This window comes from Perca fluviatilis, chromosome 5 (assembly GCF_010015445.1).
Source record: "Perca fluviatilis chromosome 5, GENO_Pfluv_1.0, whole genome shotgun sequence".
Lineage (NCBI taxonomy): Eukaryota > Metazoa > Chordata > Actinopteri > Perciformes > Percidae > Perca > Perca fluviatilis.
In genome coordinates this window covers 28,675,614-28,698,372 of record NC_053116.1, presented here as the reverse complement: position 1 = coordinate 28,698,372, position 22,759 = coordinate 28,675,614, and the positions used below count along the sequence as shown (strand labels likewise).

Genomic DNA, 22,759 nt, shown 5'->3' with positions numbered 1-22,759 from the left:
TAAGTGCTCCAATAACCTTTCCCCAAAAATCAAATGGGTCAGGTATTAATCCCATTTTATGTCTAATTCTTTCTGTTAGGTATGCTCTATATGACAAAGGTTAAAATGAATAAACTGATGGTTCAGGTTTTTTGAAGCACACGTTACATTATTCCAAATTGCATCCCAGTCTAATTCTTGCCCCAATTCAGATATTTCCCTATCTTAAGCTTTCATGCCTGATGTAGGCATATATTTCTGAGAATTTAAATTATCATAAATATATGACACTAATCGTTTAGGAGCACTCTGCACCCAGCTCAGAATAGGATGTTCTTTTAAATCTGACCCCCAGGGAACTCATTCAATGTTAGATTTTGGAGACGTGTGACCTTATTTCAGTGAAGCTCATCAAGATAACAAAGATTCTCAATAATTCACACACAAAGCTCCACCTTGTACTGTACAAAAGACTGAAACAACATATGTGTTAAAAAAAAAGTTTATTTCTGTCCTAAATCTGATCTGATACAAAATTGCACACCCTAAGTAGAAAAATTAAAGCTCATTTGAGTTCATTTCACACTCAGAAAATAGATTCAAAACACAGATTAGTCAACATTTCAAGATACAGTTTGTACTCGCAGCTCGACACAAACATCATCAGTTCATGAGTAGTTGACTTTCACACAGAACGTCTCCTCCGTCTTCTCCTCCAGGTTGTTCACATAGACCAGAATCTCCACTGAGCCGGGACTCTGGCTGGGGGCGAATCGCAGTCCGATGGTGTAACTCTCTCCCCCGCCGATCTAAACACCATGAACACAACACAACAAACATGCCTCATATTCATCTGAAAGCTTTGTGAGGGTGAGTGATCATTTGTTTCTCTTCAGCTAGCAGCACTAAATGGATGCACGATGTCCACATACACAAAGCCCCTTTTACCTCAGAGTGATAATGAAAGGCTTTTTTTGCATGTGATGCAATTGCAGTAATGTATTCCTGTTGCTGTAACGCAGTAATATAATGCATTACTAATAAAATTTTGGTAATATTATACCCGATACAATCTCAGTAACGCAAGTTACAACGGATTTTAACCCGACATTTAGTGGTGTTTTTTTTTTTTAAGAATTCATTAAAACTGCAAAACATTTCGGCAGAGAAAAAAAAAAAAGTCTGAGTGTTATTTCCTGTTGATGGAATTCGATGGTTGAGATGACTGCAGAGATGGATATATTTGCGAGATGTACATTATTTTCAGGAGTTATTACGCTGTGTTGAAAGTAGGGATGCACCGAATCCAGGATTCGGGTTCGGATTCGGCCGAATATTGGGCTTTTTGACAGGGTTCGGTTTCTGCCGAACCTTAGAATTGTTTTCCACCGAACCGAACCTACTCGGCTGCTGCTCTTTACCTTTCTAATTTCACCCACCCAACATGCCTTCTGTAGTGGAATGGCTTCGAATGACGACCAAAAACGCTTGTCTTTTACTGTGAACATTTACTGTTCAATATGTTGCAGTATTACACACAAGAAAGTGAGCAACTTAAGCTTGACGGACATGTTTTTCATCTAGTGTGTCACGTTCAGCTCAGTAAGCTAGCAAGAGTACACAACAGACAAATAATTTAGATACAGCTCTTCTTAAAAAATATAGTAGCATTCTGGTCCAGCCTCTCAACAATCTTATTAATATTTCCATTAAATCTTTCCCAGATGGGTGGAAAAATGCTTTGGTAATACCTCTTTTTAAATCTGGAGATGATAAAATGTCTTGTAATTATAGATTATTTGTCTCAGAACAACTGATGCACTACCTTGAGACAAACCATTATCTGAGTCTCTGCAATTTGGATTTAGGCACAATCATTCAACAGAATCTGCAACTTGTTTATTAACCGAAAATATCAAACTTGACAAAGGAAATGCAGTTGGTGCAGTATTTCTAGATCTAAAAAAGGTAAATCACAACACCGTAATTTCAAAATTAGCTAAGTTCAATTTATCCAAACAGTCATTGTCCTGGTTTGAATCATATTTAAAAGGCTGTAAACAGTGTGTTATAATTAATAATGTGAGATCCACCTTTCTCAAAATTGAAACAGGAATCCCTCAGGGCACTGTCTTGGGACCCATACTCTTCAGCCTCTACATTAATGATTTGCCAGATGTATGTCCAGATATAGGTCTAAAGATGTATGCAGATGACATACTGGTAATACCTGTACTTCTGTGGCTAACAAACTAAATGCCAACTTAGACAAAATATCATCTTGGCTGGCCTCCTCTTGTTTAATAACTTTAAACACTAAGAAAAAAAACTCTGTCTGCTTTTCCATTAAAAACTCTTGAATGTACAAATTAATGGGGAGCTTATTGAACATGTACCTGAAGTGAAGTATCTGGGAATAATTATAGACTATCATTTGAATTTCAAAAGTCATATCAAGAAAATCTGTAAAACCATTAAGGCCAACTTGGGCTGTTATATGATGATAAGAAACTGCCTGACTCTTGACTGTGCTTTTATTGTTTTAAATTCTATGATTCTTTCACACATATCGTATGGCTTAACCACATGGTCCCAAGCTCAGACATCAGTTAAGACTATAGTGTCTTGAAATCCTTGAAAGTCCTGGATAAGAAGAGAATAAGGTACCATCACTGCCAAATTCTAAGCAAACATAAGATTTTAAGTTTTGCTAATTTTATCTCTCTGCATTTTGTTAAATTGTTTTTTAAATGCCTAAATAACGCTTTCTAAAGAAACAGTCCCACAGAATGATTCCATTACTCAAAAAGTCAAAGATATTTTAAAAGGAACCCCAACTAGTACGACATGTTGGCCTTATAAGATTAACGTGGGTGTCAGCAATAAAAAGGTGGTACAAAAACACTCCAAATGTTTTGTTTTTTGTTAAAAAAATGCAGAAAATCGGTTCCATTGTAGGCCGCCATGGTTATTTACGTCTCAATGCATTCTGGGGTAGTGACGTGTAATGGTTGTACCCCAACGTACCGGCTATTGACAGTACAGTAACAGCGAGATGAACACGTCTGCCGTTCAGCCTTTTCAGTTTGACCGTAGGCTTAAAGGACGAACCTAGGGGTTAATAACAGATGTGTACCTACTCTGTCGTTCTCTGGGACATGTTTTCATGCTAATTGATTGTGTTTGGAGCTTCAACGAAGCTAGCGCGGACCACTGGTTAACTAGCTTACAACGCTAGCTAGTATTCGGGGCACAGGGAAAGTAAAAACAAATCGCTATTTATACCACTAAAAAGGCTCAAAATATCACCAAACTTCAACGGTAGCGTAGTGAGGGTCCCAACATGTTAACCGAAGCATTGAGAACTTTGTAAGTGTACAGACAGTTTACGAGAGAGAGAGCTATGCCGCAACAGAGCCTCGTACTTGTGGTTTACCTGCGGACATTGTGAAGCTATGGCCACCGAACAGGAGCGTCTGTGTTGCACGGAGTGGGACCTGTTGCGTTGCGACACCCAAGAGATGCAGTGTTTTGTACAGTCTGAAGATTTCCTCTCTCTGATGAACAGGGAAACTTTTTTCCAAGTCCCTAATTAAAATAAATTGGAGACGGCGACCCAGACCGGAGGAACAAGATGGACAGTTATCCACTGAGTAAGTAAACTAGCTAGCTAGACAAGTTATGTTTACATCGGTGAGATTATTTCAGATATATTGTGCAAATTGCTTTTGATTTTAAGTTGGCATCGCCAGCTGTAAGTCATGACTGGTTTCCCGAAGTACGAGGCTCTGTTGCGGCATAACTCTCTCTCTCGTAAACTGTCTGTACACTTACAAAGTTCTCAATGCTTCGGTTAACACGTAGGGACCCTCACTACGCTACTGTTGAAGTTTGGTGATATTTTGAGCCTTTTTAGTGGTATAAACAGCGATTTGTTTTTACTTTCCCTGTGCCCCGAATACTAGCTAGCGTTGTAAGCTAGTTAACCAGTGGTCCGCGCTAGCTTCGTTGAAGCTCCAAACACAATCAATTAGCATGAAAACATGTCCCAGAGAACGACAGAGTAGGTACACATCTGTTATTAACCCCTAGGTTCGTTCTTTAAGCCTACGGTCAAACTGAAAAGGCTGAACAGCAGACGTGTTCATCTCGCTGTTACTGTACTGTCAATAGCCGGTACTTTGGGGTACAACCATTACACGTCACTACCCCAGAATGCATTGAGACGTAAATAACCATGGCGGCCTACGATGGTACCGATTTTCTGCACTACAGGCTGTAGGTGGTGTCAGAGGAGCCAGATTCTTTTTTAAATGACCTGCTTCATGTAGTTCTACTGGAACATAGGGTCAGTTTCAGCAAATATGACAAAAAGTTAGTTTTATAAGTCTTACATACTGCACCTTTAATTTAAAATGTTGGTTTTCCATTTGTTTTGCCATTTCATCAAATGAAAGGCAATGATGGCAGTGACTCTGGTGCATTATGTCTCTGTGTGAGTCAATCAGCTATTAGAGACACTGAGGTAGACAACATGAGAATAAAACTAGTACACAAAAAAGTAATGACTTTGTTGTGTACCTCCTGTTTCGGGTCTGGAGGTAAACAAGGAAATCATTCACTTACTCAATCATTCATTCACTTCAACAGCTGAGCAATGAACAGTCAACATGAGAGGCCAGAAATCATCATTGATGTCTTTTACTCACCTCTGTCAAGATGACAGGAAAGCCAGAAACATATATGTTAACAGTTAAAACTAAAGGTTTCTTTTCCATATAAGTTATTTTTTTTACAATCAGCATATCGATCAAAACCTTTCCCAGTGTCAGTCTGCATGGTCTAATGCATAGTCAGTGATGTTGCAGAATAACCAAATCATGATTAATCATTTAGCTGAAAGTGCACCACAACAGATTTTGAGACTTATACCAGGAGGAAATGTCAGTGTATGACATTGTTGAAATAATCCATTACTAAAAGGTCTAACTCCTCATGTCCACTGGATGCGGCTTTATAGTGTGGCTGCACTACAGCTCCATCGTAACTGGGTCGCAGTTTAAATGTACATTGGAACCAAGACATACAGTAAAGGCACGTTTATGTGTCTAAGGCATTTCAGACGCATTTTTCAAGTCTATTTTCTTTCATTTTACGTGTGAAACGACTGATTGTGTGTATGGCTCTGAGCGCTGCCAAAACGCAGGTGACCTACACTCAGTACTGTGTATGAATGCATCCTGTGTAGTCATAGACGGAGGACTCAAACCTCTGCTGTTGCTCACGCTATACGGGATATGTGGACATTCTCTTTATGCAACCTGTTAGTCAGCAGCTCTCTTAAACTCGCTTGTGGTTAATTTATGATCAATTTGATAACAGATACTTTGCGGCTGTACTTTTCCAATTGTAATTACTGTACTACAGCAGGTTGTCTTATCTTTATTTTGTATCTTGCTCTTTTGTTAAAAAGAAGTGGATCATTTATTATAAATTGTATTGTCAATGTGAAAGCTGGAGCCTGGAGCCTGATTTGGGAGGGTTTTACTGTATAACAGACAATAAACTTACAAACCAACTCTGTCACTGTGAAGAGAGGAGGTGAGAATGCGGTATTTCACAGAAGCAACCTAATCATACTCACAGAAAGCCATGGGAATGATTTTCAGTCAGTGAAAAGACTAGCCGCTGATAACAAATATAGTTCATTTATATTTAAAAATACTGGAAACCAGATGAATCTGCAAGTTTAGAGTCCAGCGCAATTAGTCTGGCAAAGCCAGGCTATACAATATTCCTAACAGTATTAGATATTGGCCGACTACTCAAAAAATAAATTCTAACACATTATCACAAAATGATTTAAATTGTAACTTTATATTTCATATATAGAAATGATATAATGAAGTGAAAGTAGGAAGAAAAAAAATTTGACTGCAAATTTTTAACAGCACCACCTTGAAGATTTATACAAACCCATCACATGTCAGTGGAAGAAGCTGTGCCAGGATACTACTTCTACACTTGAGCTTAAGTGATAAGTAATAGATGACTAAAAGTCTCCTCAATTTCCAACTTTAATCAAAATGCATAGAGTAGTTTTTATTCTTAGTAGAATAAAAAACTTGCTGACATTAATAGTGTCTATCAATAGGCAGTATTAATCTTCTCTGTATAATTTCAAATGTCTTGAAATTTACTTTTACGTTTGGCAAAAATAATTTCTTTATTACTTTATTCTAAACAGGATTTTCAAAAACAGCTTATCAAAAAGGATTCCTATCACTGATCAGTAGCACTTTCCATTACAGCTAATGCTAATTATTTACAGGGCAAACACAACAACACAAGGTACCATTAATGCCATGAATCTGCCTGTACTGATGCGGGCCCTCAACAACAAAGACAAGCTTTTGCCAAGGAGGAAGGTTGCCTTTAGGTCGAGGCGTTAATTAACGTATTGATTTGACTCTTAATGAGAGTAAGAGAACTGCATGACTTCCTGTCCTATCTCACCTGGAATTTATTCTCTTTGAACTGGAGCAGGTCTGGATGGTCAGAGCGGAGCAGAAATGTACGGCTGCTGCTGTAAGGGTTGGTGTAGGTGATTTTCCTGGAGCTGCCACGCCCACCACTGCCTGGGACACACACTTCAAATGCCTGCGCACACACACACATACACACACACACACACACACACACACACACGCACGCGCAGACACACACGCAGACACACACACACACACACACACACACACGCAGACAGACAGTTAGTGCCATAACTGGCTGCTCACTAAATCATTAGGCCCTGTCGGAAAAAGCACAGTTGCCATCTGCTGCTAATATCAGATTTTTTTTAGATTACTTTTTACACTAATAAATTACGTGTGCACAATTTGCACATTGGGTGCCTCAAAACACACTTTTGTAAGACGTGTGCAAGTGATCTAGATCAGAATAATAAAGGGACTTATTTCTGTGGTTTAGACTGATATGAGAGGAAAACATTTAATTTAGACACTTTGCTGTAATGTGAACAAGACCTTCAATAGTCAGTCAGTTGGTTTATAAAGGCAGACAGCAGTTATAGAGGGGATTGGCTTTGAGTGCTGGCCTTGGATGAGCTGTCCTTAGCCTTTTCTTGACACTAGCCATAAAGGAGTTGGGAATATCCAGCTGACCCAGGAAACCCCCAGGATGGTGGTTTCAATAAGCACTGATTGTGACTCTGAGTCACCAGTGGCTTTGAGTTATACAGACCTTAAAGGGAGCTGTTCATCAAATCACAGGTCTTGAAAAGTGTGAAATAGAGCCGCAGTAAGAATTTAATCTACAATCATGTTGGCTATTACCACATGAGAGTGCTCCACTGAGTAAGCTCTGCACTACTGTAACATTGTTGGGGGGGCTCACAATGGACACTAAAGAAAAGAATACAACTTGATGCAGCAGAATCAAAGATATCGTCTTTTTTATCTTTATGAGTATGAACATGATTCACAGTCAGTCATGAGACGGGAATATATGTCGCAAATACTTCTTTCCTTATAAACTGTGGAAACGTATTGCGCTGCTAGCAATCAAGCTATCTATCATGCTAATTGACAGTTTGCAAACCAGCTACAGTAGTTTGACAGGCTATTGTAGCTTGCCACTGGGAGCATGTTGGCTTCTCACTGGCATGTTACTGGTTGGTTGGCAGCCACAGTAGCTCACTAACTAGGTGCACAAGTGGTTACTACTTCACCAAGCATCTAGCACAACCTTCTACAGTGTTTTCGGAGGACACACTACTTTAACAATTGGAGGATGATTGCCACACTTGTTTGATCTGTGAGAAGGGCAATGCAAGTGCTCACACAAAAAAATGGAGACATCATACAAACACACATATTACTATTTTAAGTAGTAAAACCTAAATGAGAATTACTCATACCTTGGACAGTACAGGCCGGTGGACGTTGAGACAGAGCAGCCAGGCTGTGACGAGCCGCCGGTTCTCCACATCCACTGCATTCACATACAAGAAGCGGCTTCCTGCTCGCCATGGTTGCACCTTCAGCTGGAGCTCCTGCACCGCTGCGGGAGGCAAAACGAACACACCCTCTGGGTCCACCTACAGAGAGGGTAAGGGTGATTGAGTTTGGCAGTACATTGAGGAGGTTGATTAGGTGGGATGTAAGAGCGAGCAAGAGACGATTAATGAAGAGAAATAGAGACACTGACCATTGAGAGAAAGAGTGTGACAGTATAGAAGGGAAGAGAGACATTTTATAAGAAGAAGTAAAAAAAAAAAAAAAGGTACAGAAAAGGAAAGAATTAATGGGAAAAGGTGGTTAACAGCGTCAGGAAAATAAAGGTGGTGTTCAGATTATAGGAGAGAGTGGGTGAGTGAAAGGGCGAATGAGGTTCGGTGAAAAAGGCAGAGAAAGTAGAGGCAGAAAAGTGACAGAAGGATATGAGAATGAGATTTACTGTGCGGCTCCTTTTCAATCTGTTGAGAAAAGCAAAGCTATTCTCTGGCGGTGAGCTTTATCCGGTTTAATAAGACTCCTCCGATGCATTCCACAGTGAGCTAACCTGCCGAGAGTCAGATCAAAGCGGGCGCTTGATGCATATGGTGAAATCTTTAAAAAAAAAGTAAAAAAAACATCTGTCGCTCTTTCAGCTTGTACCATGTTTGGGTCGTACTGTATGCACCCACGATGACTGTGACAGTCCATCACTTTTGTTATTTTATAATACGAGTAATATTAATATGCAATGCTCTTTTACTGCGGCTCTGACTGAGAAGCATTCTCAAACTTTCTCCCCTCTTGTACCCAGTTATAAGAAACAATCTATCTTAAAAAAGAGGGCAATCTGACACTCCTGGATCATATTTCCATATGTTCAGGGAGCATACAACCATTGCTAATTTTTTCTCAGATTGTGTGAAATTGTCCAAACATATGATATGATAGGAAGTAATGTGGGAACCTAATAAACTGAACTGAAATGACAGGAAAAGACCCATTATGCTGTCAATCCGCACTTGTACATTCTTGATAATGACGGGAATCTTAACCTGGGGTGAATACAAAAAAGGCTGTCGCTGTTCCATTGTCTCCTGCTGCTAAGAGAACAATTTGCATGAAATCATTTTTGGATATACTGTTTGAATATTGCCAAGACAGAAGAAAATATGTCAAGAACAAAGCATTCAACTTCATATTAGATATGGAAGTTTTGAGGTATGATTCTAGCTGTTTAGATTTTCACTGTTCTACTTTTCTGTATGTTGCTTCCCATTTGTGTCAGCCATGTTTTGTCCCAATAACAAAACACTGAAATCATAAACAAAGGAAGGGATGGCAAATATGAATTGCACACCTTATTTTAGATTAAACACGAGAATATGTACGACTGGTAAGGAGGATGCAAGTTTGCCCCAAACACTTAGCTCAACACCATAATCTACTACTACTGTTGGTTGCATGCCCTTGATCTCTTGTCAAAATTACAACTCCAAATGGCAGTATTGAGTGTAACTGCAGTGCTATGAATTCTGTAAGGGTTCCCAGTGTTTCTGGCAGTCATGAAGAACTCTTAGCTAGAGGTCTTCATGGGTCCAAAATCCAAAACAGAACCTGACGTATGTAAATACATTTTCAATAAAACAATCTCCAAAAGGAACCCAAGGCCAATCAGACTTGATCCGAACAGACCTGATCCAAAATCCATTTCACCCAGACAGACACAAATACAGAGAAAACATCAACACTGGCAGTAGCATGCTGCTTTAGCAATTAACAAACAGCTATCATCCAAAAGAGCAGCGATACACATAATTCTTCCTGCACTTCACACTCTCCATCTGCCTCAAAAAAAATGTTTCTAATGCAATGGTTATGAGGCACACAAGATTAGAGCTGGTTGAGGATCTGCTTGGTTATTAGACATATCGATAAACAGACTCACAATATACAGTAATACAGTACAACAAGACCCTTTCTGAATCCATTATAGCCAGGACACACCAGCCAGATGGCCGACTGTCGACAGAAAAGCCAGTCTCCTCGTGTTGGTCCAAAAAGTGCCACAAAACACACCAAAGAGACGAGACGTAATACGCCTCCATAAAAGCAGGCGGCGCTAATCTGTATTGTTGCCCAAAAAATGAAAACCAGCAGCTGATTGGACGAACGCGTCACATGGGTTTGTTTTCTCCGGAAATTCAAAGCCAGACTGTCATGGCGGCCGTTCAGAATACGATCTCATATGGTACTAAAATAGTCCACTGAAACATGTTTCTGAAAACATTTTAAGCGAGAAATAGGCCATGCAGTTGCTGAATCTGTCTTCATTTCAGCTCAACAAAGGTCAGTTTAAAAGATTTTCTTCAGATTTTGAGAGACTCTAGTCACCTCATTACACTCGCCATTTCCGGGTGAGTCCCGACTGCCCTGCCGCCGACTGAACATGTCAGGTCGGCCAAAATGAACGCCAACAGCCCCCCAGACTGACGACAGCACCGGACACACCGAACAGACTCGAGTCACTGACCACGCCAGACTGTCCAACGGCCGATTTTCGGCCCTGTGTGTCCCGGCCTTTAGACTGAGTATAATTTGGACCTGGCATGACTCGGATACCAGGTTGGGTCTTAGTTAAGCCAAAATGATATTGTCCACGTCTGTGAGGGTCTGCGTGATGTACATCTTGTCATCAGAGGGTGTACCATGGATGTATTATAAGAACAGGATATAACATTCCAGGCGTTCACTACAGACTGGGGGACCACAATCAATTGACAGAATGTATAATAACACCACTGTATAATTATCGAACTTAAAGAAAGTGGGTTCAGTGTTAAAGGTCCAGTGTGTAACGTGTTTAGTTGTTCATTATCAAAATCTGTGTTGCCCGTTCACAAACTTGTCCTTTTTCATGAATATTTACCACCACCATCAATTCCAAGTATTCCTTTTGGCTTGAAATTTCACATTTGCATTCACATGAACTGGGGTAGACGCAACATATTCATGCGCCATCTTGAAATACGTTAGCTGGTAAGGGACACACAGGACATACTGCTCCACCTTTCGTGTTTTCGCTGTCACATGATAAACTCACAGGTGCTGCTAATGCTGCTAATGGGTATCGTAGCTTCCAGGCCCCGGCAAGTTTGAAGAAGGAAACATGGAGGACCACACATATTCAAAATCCAAATTTCAGGAACAGGAGTCTTCTTCTTCGCCCAGAAAAAGAAAAAGGATATTGAAAAGAGCAAGAGACTGGCTTTTTGAAGCGTGAAGGCTACCGTAGCAGTAAAACATTCATTGAACTGCGTGGTGTGAGAGAGTTGGTTGCGACATATGATCTCAATGCTAGATGGGAGAAATTCCTACACACTGGACCTTTAAGTCACTCTTGAAGACGTGTACCTCAATCTCCTGGGGGTGTGATGAGAAACATTTGACCTTGCGAACAGCCTGCTTCCCCCTCAGCACCAGTGATTGACAGCTCCGCTGGCCAGTCACACAGCTGACATCCACCCGCTCCAGGAAATGCACGTAAATCTGCCAGATCTGGGAGGGTGCTGCCATCCACTTATCACTACAGAGAAAAACATAATCAGGAACAATTAAGCTGAGGTGCCCTGGAGATGCAGCAGGATCAGCATGAGGTCTAAGATGAGGAGGGCTGATCTACGGCTGTGCGAGCATTTTAAAAAGCAGCATCACCATCATCCTCTCGCTGCTGAGAAGAAGGCAATTATGTCTCTGTGGCCCTAGCTGAATAAGAGAGCTGTGAGTGGGAGGCGATACAGTCACTCAGCCCCTGCTCTGTGACAACAGCACTTAAGGAGCATTTGGGGATATTTGGAATAGAATTCAAGTGATGTGGGTTTCAGAAGGCAGACGCAATATAATTAGTGTTGGATTGAAGCTGCTTTTTACATTGTGTAACTACCATGCCACAAATGTTCACACTGCTATATTTTATGGTAAATTCTTAATAATTATTTAAAATAGGCTGGATTATCAAGGAAAAACACACAACTGCCCTGGGCCCCTGACCCCTAGGGATCTCAAAACTCCCAGGTTCACTGTGCATCAGTTGGTTTGGGTGATTTGATATAACATATCAACTGCAAAGGGCCCTCCATTATTAGCTAATCTTTTAGTCATGTTGTGTAAAATGCTACTTTAAACTCATCCTCTATCATTTTAATTTATTGAGCTCACATGGTGCATACCCCTGAATAACCACACACACACTAATTGACATACAGATAAACATAGGGCCAGCTCGTATTATTCCAGAAAAGGAGGATTGGATGATCTCAGTGTCTCTAGGCATATGATAAAGCTGCCATGTGCAGTCTGCTATGTGCACTTTAAATTGTTACATGTGTTGTTGTTATTGTTTCAATTTCCTGAACAGATTCATGTATGACTTTGATTGGACAAACAAAATATATTATGAGAAACAAATTAAAGCTGCCCCGTGGAGTTTCTGACCACTAGTGTTTGTTTTTTGTACACTGGCACGAGGACGCACTTGTGTGTGTGCAAGCATGCAGATGATTCAATCCACACATATGCTGACTAATTGGCAGGTAAAAGAATTTTAACATCAATGTGTTAGTTTACCAGATAGCTCTAAAAGGTATCTGATGCAGATCAGTTCTGCAGTAAATATGGCAAGTCAAAATGTTATCATATCAGAGTTGGATGATAAATCCCTGACTTTTATTAAGAGATAAACATTAGCTTTACCCATTAACAAACCCACACACAATATTGCTTTAATAGCTGATGTAGATTTGGAAGACTAGAGGATTGGTGCTGTAACTTCAGGCAGTCAGACCACCAAACCTCTATCTGATTAGTTCATTAATTCAAGCCTGCGTGAACAATTTAATTAATCCAAAATAGAATGCTTCTTCAGGCTAATTTGTGTGTGTGTGTGTGTGTGTGTGTGTGTGTGTGTCTGCTCAGTAAATAATACATACGTAAAAACCATCACAAAGAACATTTTTATGTGTGGACTGGGACTCCCTGGGACTTTCAAGTACACATCCTGAGGCTCCCCTGGCACCTAGACAAAAACAAAGTGAAATGCAAAAATATTTTCAAATGGAGGGGTAAAGGTAAAAAGGCAGAAATAAAAGAAACTCCACATTAGCACATTAAAAGTGCATGGCATTGTGTAATGGCAAGCCTTTTGTGCATCAAAACAGCTTGTAATTTGTGACAAGTGAGCTAGAATAAAGTGCTTTCCCCCCTCAATCAGGAAATGGTGGTGAAACAATAATTCCACAATAAATCCCTACAATGAATTAATTAACTCCTAATATTAGTGTGGGTTATGGCAAGTAGGGACTGGAAAATGTAAGAAAATAATGTAATTGTCTCACCAGCATCCTTGTCTGGCAGATGATGTTAGGGTCACTGCAGCGTACGGAAATGTGAGTCCTGACATCTGAATGTCCAACTGGTTAACCCCCCCAAAAAAAGACAGAAATGGTTAATATACAGACCACTATGAAGCAGTTTATATAAATGTTCATATGTCAAACGTCAGTTTTAAAAACCGAGCCAACAAGTCGATTGTGATATTTTATGCATACAGTACATACATACGTATATACACATAAATATGCATATGTGCTGTACATGCTGTGCTATTGTCTTCATATGATCCATTTCATTGTTTCTTGCTGTTCATTTCCTGCTCTATTTCTAGATGCCTCCCCGTTATTATCCTTTTTGTGATAGAAATTGTATTATATTGTAGGTTTTTTGATATAAATATTTTAGTAAAAAACATAAAAACGCAATAAAATGAAGGTTGAATTCATTATTCATACCCATTCACCTTGTATACTGTAAATACGTTTTTGTACTTGTGTATGTGCTCCTCCTGGAGAGTAAATCAGTGTACCTACTGAAGATCTATTCATGCATGAAACCAATACTAAAATGCAATAATGTGTAAATAAATTAGATGCAATTAAATGTATACAAAACTATCCAATCTAGCCTAGATTGGATTTTTTTTTTTGGAAAGTGGAATCTGGGGGACAGAATGCAATAGCTGATGGGTGATAACTGGGGTAAACCTGTGCGACCTGTGGGGTCATGCCAGGGCGGCAAGCGGATGGCTTTCTTGAGGAAGCAGAGCTCAGGGTGATAAAGACGGAAAGTCTGGTCGACAACATGAGGCGTCGGCTCCACGTTCACCTGGCAGATGGCCATCGGCTTGCCGTCTTCTGCTTGGAACATAACCTGTGGAGGGAAGGTGAAAAGTCAGCAGTATCAGCTACATGCTACTTCCCTGCAATGGAACAGCATTTACATAATCATCTCTCTTTAGTGAAACACAAAACGGGATTTGCCATGTTTTCTTCCAGAGGCAGTTCAGCTCTAAACAACATGTACAGCTTTTTAGAAAGCAGCCTTTGAAAGTTTTATTTAAAAACCCACCTAAGAGTATGAAGATGATGGAGCATGCTGTACACTAGAATATTAAAGTTGGCTTCAATTCGACTACGGAAACCCCTACAGACCTGCAGAATGTGCTTTGAAGTTTGCTGCATTAAAAGAGCCCTCAGGATCTGATCTGGGCAAATCAACACATATGCACTAATTACATATGGTTACATATGATAGCTGGTATATACACACACTGTACACCAACATATGCAAACACATTGGAATTGCTAACCATCTCACGCACAATCATGCTTTTCACCATCTTAAACTAGTGTTTGATGGCTCGATTTGTATGATATAATGATATATATGTCACTAGAGCTGGGTTTAGGGATTATAGACTACATGTAACTGAATTACAAGATATGAGTAATAAAGAAGCTGCCAGATTTAATACTATAGTAGTAGAGAGTATTTTAGAAGTTGACTGGTCAGCACATAGCTTTGACCTCTACCCAATCGAACACCTTTAAGATGAACTGGAACACCGACTGCGAGCCAGGAACTTATCACCCAACATCAGTGGCTGACCTCACTAATGCACTTATGACTGAATGGGAGCAAATCCCTACAGTCAGGTTCCAAAATCTTGTGGAAAGCCTTCCCAGAGGAGTGGAGGCGGTTATAGCAGCAGATTCATGCCGAATAACAATCATCTCATTCCACGTATGGGTGTAATGTTCGGGTGTCCAAATACTACAAATGGAAGTGTATCATTACACATAAAAATGGAAGATTTCAATGAAATAGATTCTTCCACAGCAGTTGGTTCTTCTATTTATTTACAGAAATAAACATTGTGCAAGAAAAACTATGCAGTGCTACAATACAAAAAGAGTTCCTATTCATTACATGAGCGTAAGAGATTTAAATATTTTGTCATGAGTAATGGAGAAATAGAAGTATAGAAGTTAACTTTCCACAGTTTGGTCACTGATTCACAAACTCAGAAGTTGATCCCTGCCAAACAGCAGCTGTCCAAATTGTTGATGCATCAGATTTGTGGGCCCATGCTGACCTGCAATAGTGGCCCATATCTGGCTCTGGTGATGTGTGCTGACTGACAGTGGTGCCAAAGCTGGCATCCTGACAGTTCTGCTGTTGGGGCTTGTCAGTTTTAGCGGAACACAGATTTGATCCAGACCTGACCTCTTTGACCTCTTGACAGGATTTTTGCTCAGAGCAGCAGTGCTGACACTGGCGCGCACACACGCGCACGCACACACAAAAACACACACACACACACACACACACACACACACACACACACACACACACACACACACACACACACACACACACACACACACACACACACACACACACACACACACACAGACATGGCAGACTGGCAAGTATTTCATCACCCCGTGCAATGGAAGAGCTTCAGGGTACTGTATTCTACATGAAGAGAATTATTGCAAGGTACTGCAGGTTAGGGAACAGTGATGGGTATCTTTTTTTAAGCAGAATCAATGTGGCCATTTAAGCTCACGTTGGTAGAGAGAGGGGCAAAAATTCAATTTCAACTGTTTAATTTTGGTGACAGCTGTAGCGCACAGGGGCTGCAGAGCACATCACATCACATCACATGGAGATATAGAGCACAACAAGTCTTATCTGAAGTACATCCGAACAAGCGCATTCACAATGTTTCTTCCTCCTCTAAACTTCTTACATCTTATTAACGGTTGAATAAGTGCATAAAATGGGAAAATAACTTTATAACATGCATGCTTAATTTAGAATAGATTAGCCAGACGTGTCAAGCTGTCCTCCAATCGGAGATAGTTTAACCCTCCAGCCTGACATTTGCAAGTTGGAGAAGATAAACAACATTGAGTAAGATAAAAGCGATTTCCAGCATATCATTTTGCTTGACAATCTTGTCTGGCTAGTCTAACTTTTTAAATAGTTGACACTTCAAAGTGTTCTTTCTGTCTGAGCTGTGACTGTGTGGGAGAGAAGAGGAGGGAGGAGGCGGTGCAATGCCACTACATGGAGACTGGTCAGGGAGTATGTGTGTAAACTAGATGTTGTTAGATTTAGGGATGTACCACAAAGTTAACCCAACTACGTTTCTGATCAAAAGCTTTATCCTAGTTAAGGTGGCTTTGTCTAGCTCTTATCATGGCAGAAACATACTGTACATCCACATTGCATCTCAAATCCATGGCTTACTATAATTCCAGCCTGGAGACAAACAACCGAGGGATTGAGAAGCAGACAACTACAAAAGCAGATAAAAATGGTCCAATACACACAAAATATTGCTCAAAGCCGAAGTAGCACACTCTGTACCTTGATAGTCTTGGCAGCAACAATATTGGACAGATTCTTCTTGGCCACTTGAGAACCTTTGCCTGTTGGTAGGAAGCTTGGTCCCTGGGAGGATTTGATAAGAAACAGAATAGTTATCAAAATTGATCATCTATCAAAAAATAGCTAAATATCGCAAACTAAATTTCACATGTGCACATCAGTCAAGATAACTGTAAAAGATCACAAGAAGCAGAATAGAACCAAAGGGCGTAAAACCCCCGGTCATCTACAAGAGATAAGAGTATGTAAACAGTATGTAAACAACATTTATTTCAAACGGTCATTTCTTGCATCCAACTTGCACTTGAAATAGATAAGTTATGTTTAATAATCCTTGAGGTGTAGTGAATTTTATATCAATGAAATTTCAACTTTTATCACTGCTGCAACTCTTATTCTTACATGGTTCTTACAGCAAACACATCTTTGGACCTTTCAAGGCCAATCAATTTTAAAAGATTTTCTCACAACCGGAATAAATACGTCGACCTGCAAAGTGCTGCGACATCAGAAGTTAGAAGGAGAGAGTAACTTAGATCTTTCATTTGTGGTGATGCAAATATGTGGTGACTAGACAAATCCAAGCGTAACATCTGACTGCTGCACTACAATCCTATGTGTCAGAAATACTTCATCCTGCAATAATTACCATTCCTAAAACATGGTTTTATAAGCTGACCATTCCTAACCGTCCCATCAGCATCAACCTTTGGTCTCCAGTGTACCTGAAGGGCCATGGTGTGGTCGCAGAGAAAACTCTGGTATTTCAGGGGAATATGGATGCTCTCCTTGGGCCGGAGGTAAACTCTGGGACCTGGGTCACCTTCCTCCAAGTGGAACATGTTCTCTTCCAGCGGGGTTGGAGTTTTGGTTAGTGCTTTAAAGTAACCCCACTCCTCTGTGTTAGTGATGACACTGGATGGAAAGATTAAAGGACATGGGTAAGATGAAAGCAGGTTCCTGTATATCTTTAATGGATATACAGGTAGATATACTCCACCCTGGTAACAGTCTTTTCTCCCTGTTGAGGTCGGGTAGAGGGTACCGGATAGGGCTGCTACATTTACAATTTAATGTGACAAATACAAATTGATTGGTTAACTGATCCACCAAGGATCAGAGTTGGTGTTACACTATCGGGAATACAAGTCTAAACCCTTACCAACACTGTCCAGTACATCCTAGTACAACATTTGGCCTGATGATTGTTTCAGAGGGTCATTAAAAACATTAGGATTCACTGGGATTAATTTAGGTCTGTTTTTGGCCTCTACCGATTCTTTAGCTGCTAAATGCTCTACTGTGTTGACTAGCTAGTTGCTATCTGTGTCTGTCTGCCGTTTGGTGCTAAGCAGGTAGTGTAAAGTGGGTTTTTAGATTTTTTTTCTATGAAAACGGCTGTCTGCTATGCAATGACGCTATGAGAGCGGTGAGAGTGAACCAAAACAGTAAAGGTGTGAGCCAGACAGCTAACCATAAGCTGAAACTCACTATAAAGCTTAGCAAAGATGGGGGGAGCTGCAGATTGAAGTGATTATTCTCTGTAGGTCCATCATTACCCTTTCACGTTGTTTTCACATTATTTGAAACATTGTTACTATAAAAGTAGTGATTATAGCCGCTTTAAAGTGTTGACTATTTTCGTGGAAACAGGATGTTTGATGCGTGGCCATTAGTAATAATCACGGTAAATATTCCTCACATACTGGATCTGATCTCTCGAAAGGATTCCAGCAATGCATCTAAAACAATACAATTCCCTTTAGTACTGACAAACAATATTGATCTCCCATTCTTACAAATTAATTCCAGCAATGTGAAGTTCACTGTGGTGCCAACAATCGAAGTAGGCTAATTCCACGGTTGAGCACTCAACATGCAGAACACAATGCTTTCCTTATAATTAGCGGCAGCAGCTTTCATAAAAGTGTATAGAGGTCAGTGAAAGCCCCCCCTCTCCCCCCTAACAAATGGATTTCCATGGAGAAAGCAACAGGAACAGATAACACATCCAACAGAGGGAGGTCTCGTCTCCGCTCTTTCCTCTTCCTTTGAATGCAAAATTTTCACGCACAAATGCATGAAAGGAAGTGCTGCTTTAAACTTCAAAGGTTCCAACCCATAGGCATGGAGAGGGGGATTTCTCTCAATAGGAGAGCGAGAGTTTATACATTTTTCAGGGCCCCACCTCACTAACATTAGGAAGAGATGCAGCATCTCTTCCTAATGTTAGTGAGGTGGGGCCCTGAATCATGCAAAACTCAATTCCATGAAACTTATTTGGAGATTCCCACCTGTGCACTTGGAATAAAACATTTTGCCTGTGGCTTATCACGACAACAAAGAGTCTGTGTGTGTGTGTGTGTGTGCGTCTGTGTGTGTTTCAGCTCAGCCTCCTTTAAAAAAAAAACATGATTAATTTTTAAAGAAAGAAAATAGAACAAGGTAGGAGGTGAAGAGGACAAACAGATTGAGACAAATAGAAGAAAACAGAGAGGGGAAAAAATAAAGAAGATTAAAAGGATATCAAGAGATCAGAATTGAATGAATGCAGAAGTGAGAAAGCACAGTGAAGAAGACAGATAATGAGATGGAGAAATAATGAGAAAGAGAAAGCAGCAGCATGGACAGGTGTTGTCTCCTGCCACTCTGCTAGCCAGCAGTCATGGCTCACGCTAGGCTCTGTGAGGCCAAGTGTAAAAAGTAGCCATGCAAAATGGATGGCAACAGGTAGCAAACGCTTCCTCGACTTCAAGAGGAGCCTTTGGGCTCTAAAGCACCGCAGACATCAAAGCTACAACTAGCCTAGCCTCTCTTTAAGTACTCTCCCTTCAAAGCCTGATGCTGGATTTCATGTTGAGGGTCAGACATTTGTTTCTGTAGAACAAAGAGCTAACCTAAGGCCTTGCTTGTGTTCTAAAGAAAAATATTTCTCCTTGTCAAATATTGGTTGAAAATGTTGACAATGAAGTAAGCAGATTCACCTTGGCCTAGGCCAAGCTATGGTTCATGCAGTCCAGGAAAATGAAGGTACAGTACAGGGGGCAGTTTTGTTGTTTATGTACATATTCTGTATTCCTTTAAAGACTTGGCAGGTTAGTGTAAAAAAATGTTTTAATGTTGCCTCAAATATAGCTAATAAACTCTGTACATATCAACAACAGATATGCATGTGGACGTGACATCTAGATGGGGGTTGAATACTGGGAATTCAGATCAAGGATTGCTTGGTAATTCTCAGCTAAATTAACTTCTGTTACCTAGAAAACATTCCTGTGGCAACCCAAGATTTTCAGTGTTTGCCTGTGTGTTGGCGTTGCGCAGACTATTGTGTGTACTGTAGTAAAACAAAACAAACACTGAGGTCCAACATTAAAATGCATTATTACGGTTGTATAAAAGTATCTCAAAACCACTTCAGCTTTGTGGCAAAGTATTCTTTCGTGTGGACGAGTACAAAATCTGACTATGCAGGCAATTCAACAAGTGGATTATTCAGACATCCAGGTTTCCGTCCACAAATCAGAATCCAGAGCAGCATCAACAGGTGGAGTATTGAGTGCAGGACATTGCTCTAAAGTTACATTACTAAATCCTGAGAAATTCCAAGCTTCCTGGTAAAAAGTTATATACATAAATCAAGAAAGCAGTCTTTCAACTCTGAAATACACTCAGTTAATAATGGCTTGAATTTTCCTCCCTTTGTATCTCCTCATCTCTGCTATTGAGATCAACACACATAACACTACTGCAGATTTAATAAAATATAAACCACACGGTAATCAAATTTAAAAGTGTTCTGTGCTTCGAGAACTGTCTCAACCTGACAGCGGGACCGGAATTTGACTCTTGAATCCCACAGTGCTGCGGTAGAAACACATAAAATGCAGAAGCTTCCTTGCTAATTTACACATTTCTGGCTCTTGGTGGAGGTGGCAGACGGTTTGGTGTAAAGTGTCACGCTGCCTCATCCGGAAATATATAAATAAACAGGGCGCTAAGCCGGAGAGAGGACAGATGCAGGGATTGATGACTCTCAATTAGACCTGGTAGGCCCGGTGGCCGGGCTAATGCCATAATGATTCATCCATGGCGCACTCCAGCCTTTGTTGATCAACGTGATATATGTTAATCCAAAACTCAGGCATGAGCAGAATCCATAACAAAAGATTCAGTGCTGGGGGATTAACAACGCTAACTGAAGGAAACAAACACAGCATGGATACCAAGAACGGGTGATCCAGGCAATATCAGCCATAATGGCTTCTATGTGTGGATTAACGGGGTTATGCAGCATCCTACCAGTTTTAGGTCTGCATCTGCCAAAAGGACAACTTGTGTTGCTGAAGGAGCTAGAATCTTCTCCTTTGTATAGGCCTGTCGTATGTGTGTGAACAATATAGCAATATATGGCTAACAGTCTCCAACAAATCTGAATTTATCTTATTTATATATGCAGACACACAAAATGTGTTTGGACGGTCGGCTGCTATTTGAACTTATTTATTCATAAATAAAAATACACGTCTCGAAACTGTGAACAAAATTAAAATGTGTAATTAACCCAAAACATGCTGTCTCAATTTAGAAAATTCAAATACCAAATAATGCACCTACCACATTCAAATAAGATGTTTCTAAAGAGTAAATAACACTAATTTCAAACCCTTACAGGCTCACATGCAAACACACATTTGTACACACCTACACACATGCATCATATCAAAACAGTGAGCAAGCTGTGAATCAGACTCCCACAATCTGTCCCAGCGTAGCATCACACAACTGTTTAAAAAGTGTAGAGGTGACAAAGACAAATGCAATGAATGTGATGACCTTATGATAGTAACTAACCCATGAATGACAGCACTGTGAGCACCACCTAAAGTTTCATGGAGCCCAAATGTACCTTTTGTTTCAGAGGCAGCCTTAGTTTGGAGTGGCCTCCCAAAAGGAGAGCTGGGAGTTGGTTAGTAGCAAATTAACTAGATTATAGGATGCCACTTGTGACTTGTTATACACAGAACCAACGTAGATGTCGTAGAGAGCCATCTTTTTTTTTCTTCGTCTTCTTGTCTAATGTTGCTTTACTGCCCTCTACTGTCTAAGTATTTTGTATTCACAAGGTGTTATAGGCAACCCTTGATGCCAAGACGGGTGGTTAAAGATTCTGAGGAACAGGGAAAGGGCTAAACCATCGCTTCAAAGAATTAAAGTTCTGAATTTGGTATGTCTCACAAAGGGGAGAGTGTGAGGATGTATCCTTTCCTAAAGCAGGATGAAAATAGTTTCTATCTTCAGAGCTGTAGCGTCACCTTTGGAAACACGTTCAGAACGTGTGAACACATTTTCCAGTGGGGCCACATGTACAGTACAGAAACACATACTCACAGTTGGTGTTTTAGACTGGGAACACACCTATCAACTTACAAATAGTCGTTTTCTCAGATTTCCTCTTTGTCAGTGGAAAATCCAATCACACAAAAAAAAAAAGAGTTAGGGGGTGAGGTGCCAGCCTGACACCACCACCATAGCCTTACCTTAGTTCAGGGTCATCAGTGTGGATGGTGACAGTCTGAGGTGCATTAAAGGGATTTTTAAGGACAAACTCCATGTACTCAGCAGAGCCCAGGCTGGCGTAGAGCAGGTGCTGGGTGGTAATGGCCTGGCTCAGCATGTTGGCGATGCCCTCTGCCTTGCTGCGCTTTTTGCTGGGTTTGATCTGATTAAGTTCTGTGGCCATCCGGTCTTCCTTAGTCCAATCCTAACACCCAAGAATAACGGCAAATATTAAAAAAGACATTCCAGCGTAACACCAGGCAACACAATACTATGACATTCTGTAAAATATGGAAAATTATTAACCAAACGTTCCATCGGGTATGCTCACTCTCTGTTTTACCTTCTGACATCTTCATAGCGATGATGCCATTTCCCCAAATCTCAACAATTACTCTGGTGGTATTTCAAGGCAT

The 22,759-nt window shown here is 40.4% G+C and overlaps 1 protein-coding gene across 4 annotated transcripts in view; it reads right to left on the bottom strand.

The window, feature by feature from the left end:
• Positions 1-463: 463 nt before the first annotated feature.
• Positions 464-22,759, bottom strand: part of nphp4 (nephronophthisis 4) — a 185,863-nt gene continuing 163,567 nt past the window's right edge. For 3 of the 4 annotated variants that reach the window (XM_039800113.1, XM_039800114.1, XM_039800115.1), the window contains 10 exons: positions 22,325-22,548; positions 17,510-17,699; positions 16,764-16,847; positions 14,090-14,255; positions 13,385-13,461; positions 12,980-13,065; positions 11,406-11,577; positions 7,916-8,095; positions 6,496-6,639; positions 464-788 (listed from right to left, as the gene is read on the bottom strand). In XM_039800113.1, the coding sequence (XP_039656047.1) occupies positions 648-788; positions 6,496-6,639; positions 7,916-8,095; positions 11,406-11,577; positions 12,980-13,065; positions 13,385-13,461; positions 14,090-14,255; positions 16,764-16,847; positions 17,510-17,699; positions 22,325-22,548 (1,464 nt within the window). In that variant the 3' untranslated portion in view covers positions 464-647. The remainder of the gene's footprint in view (positions 789-6,495; positions 6,640-7,915; positions 8,096-11,405; positions 11,578-12,979; positions 13,066-13,384; positions 13,462-14,089; positions 14,256-16,763; positions 16,848-17,509; positions 17,700-22,324; positions 22,549-22,759) is intronic. The other variant, XM_039800117.1, reaches the window with a different exon arrangement.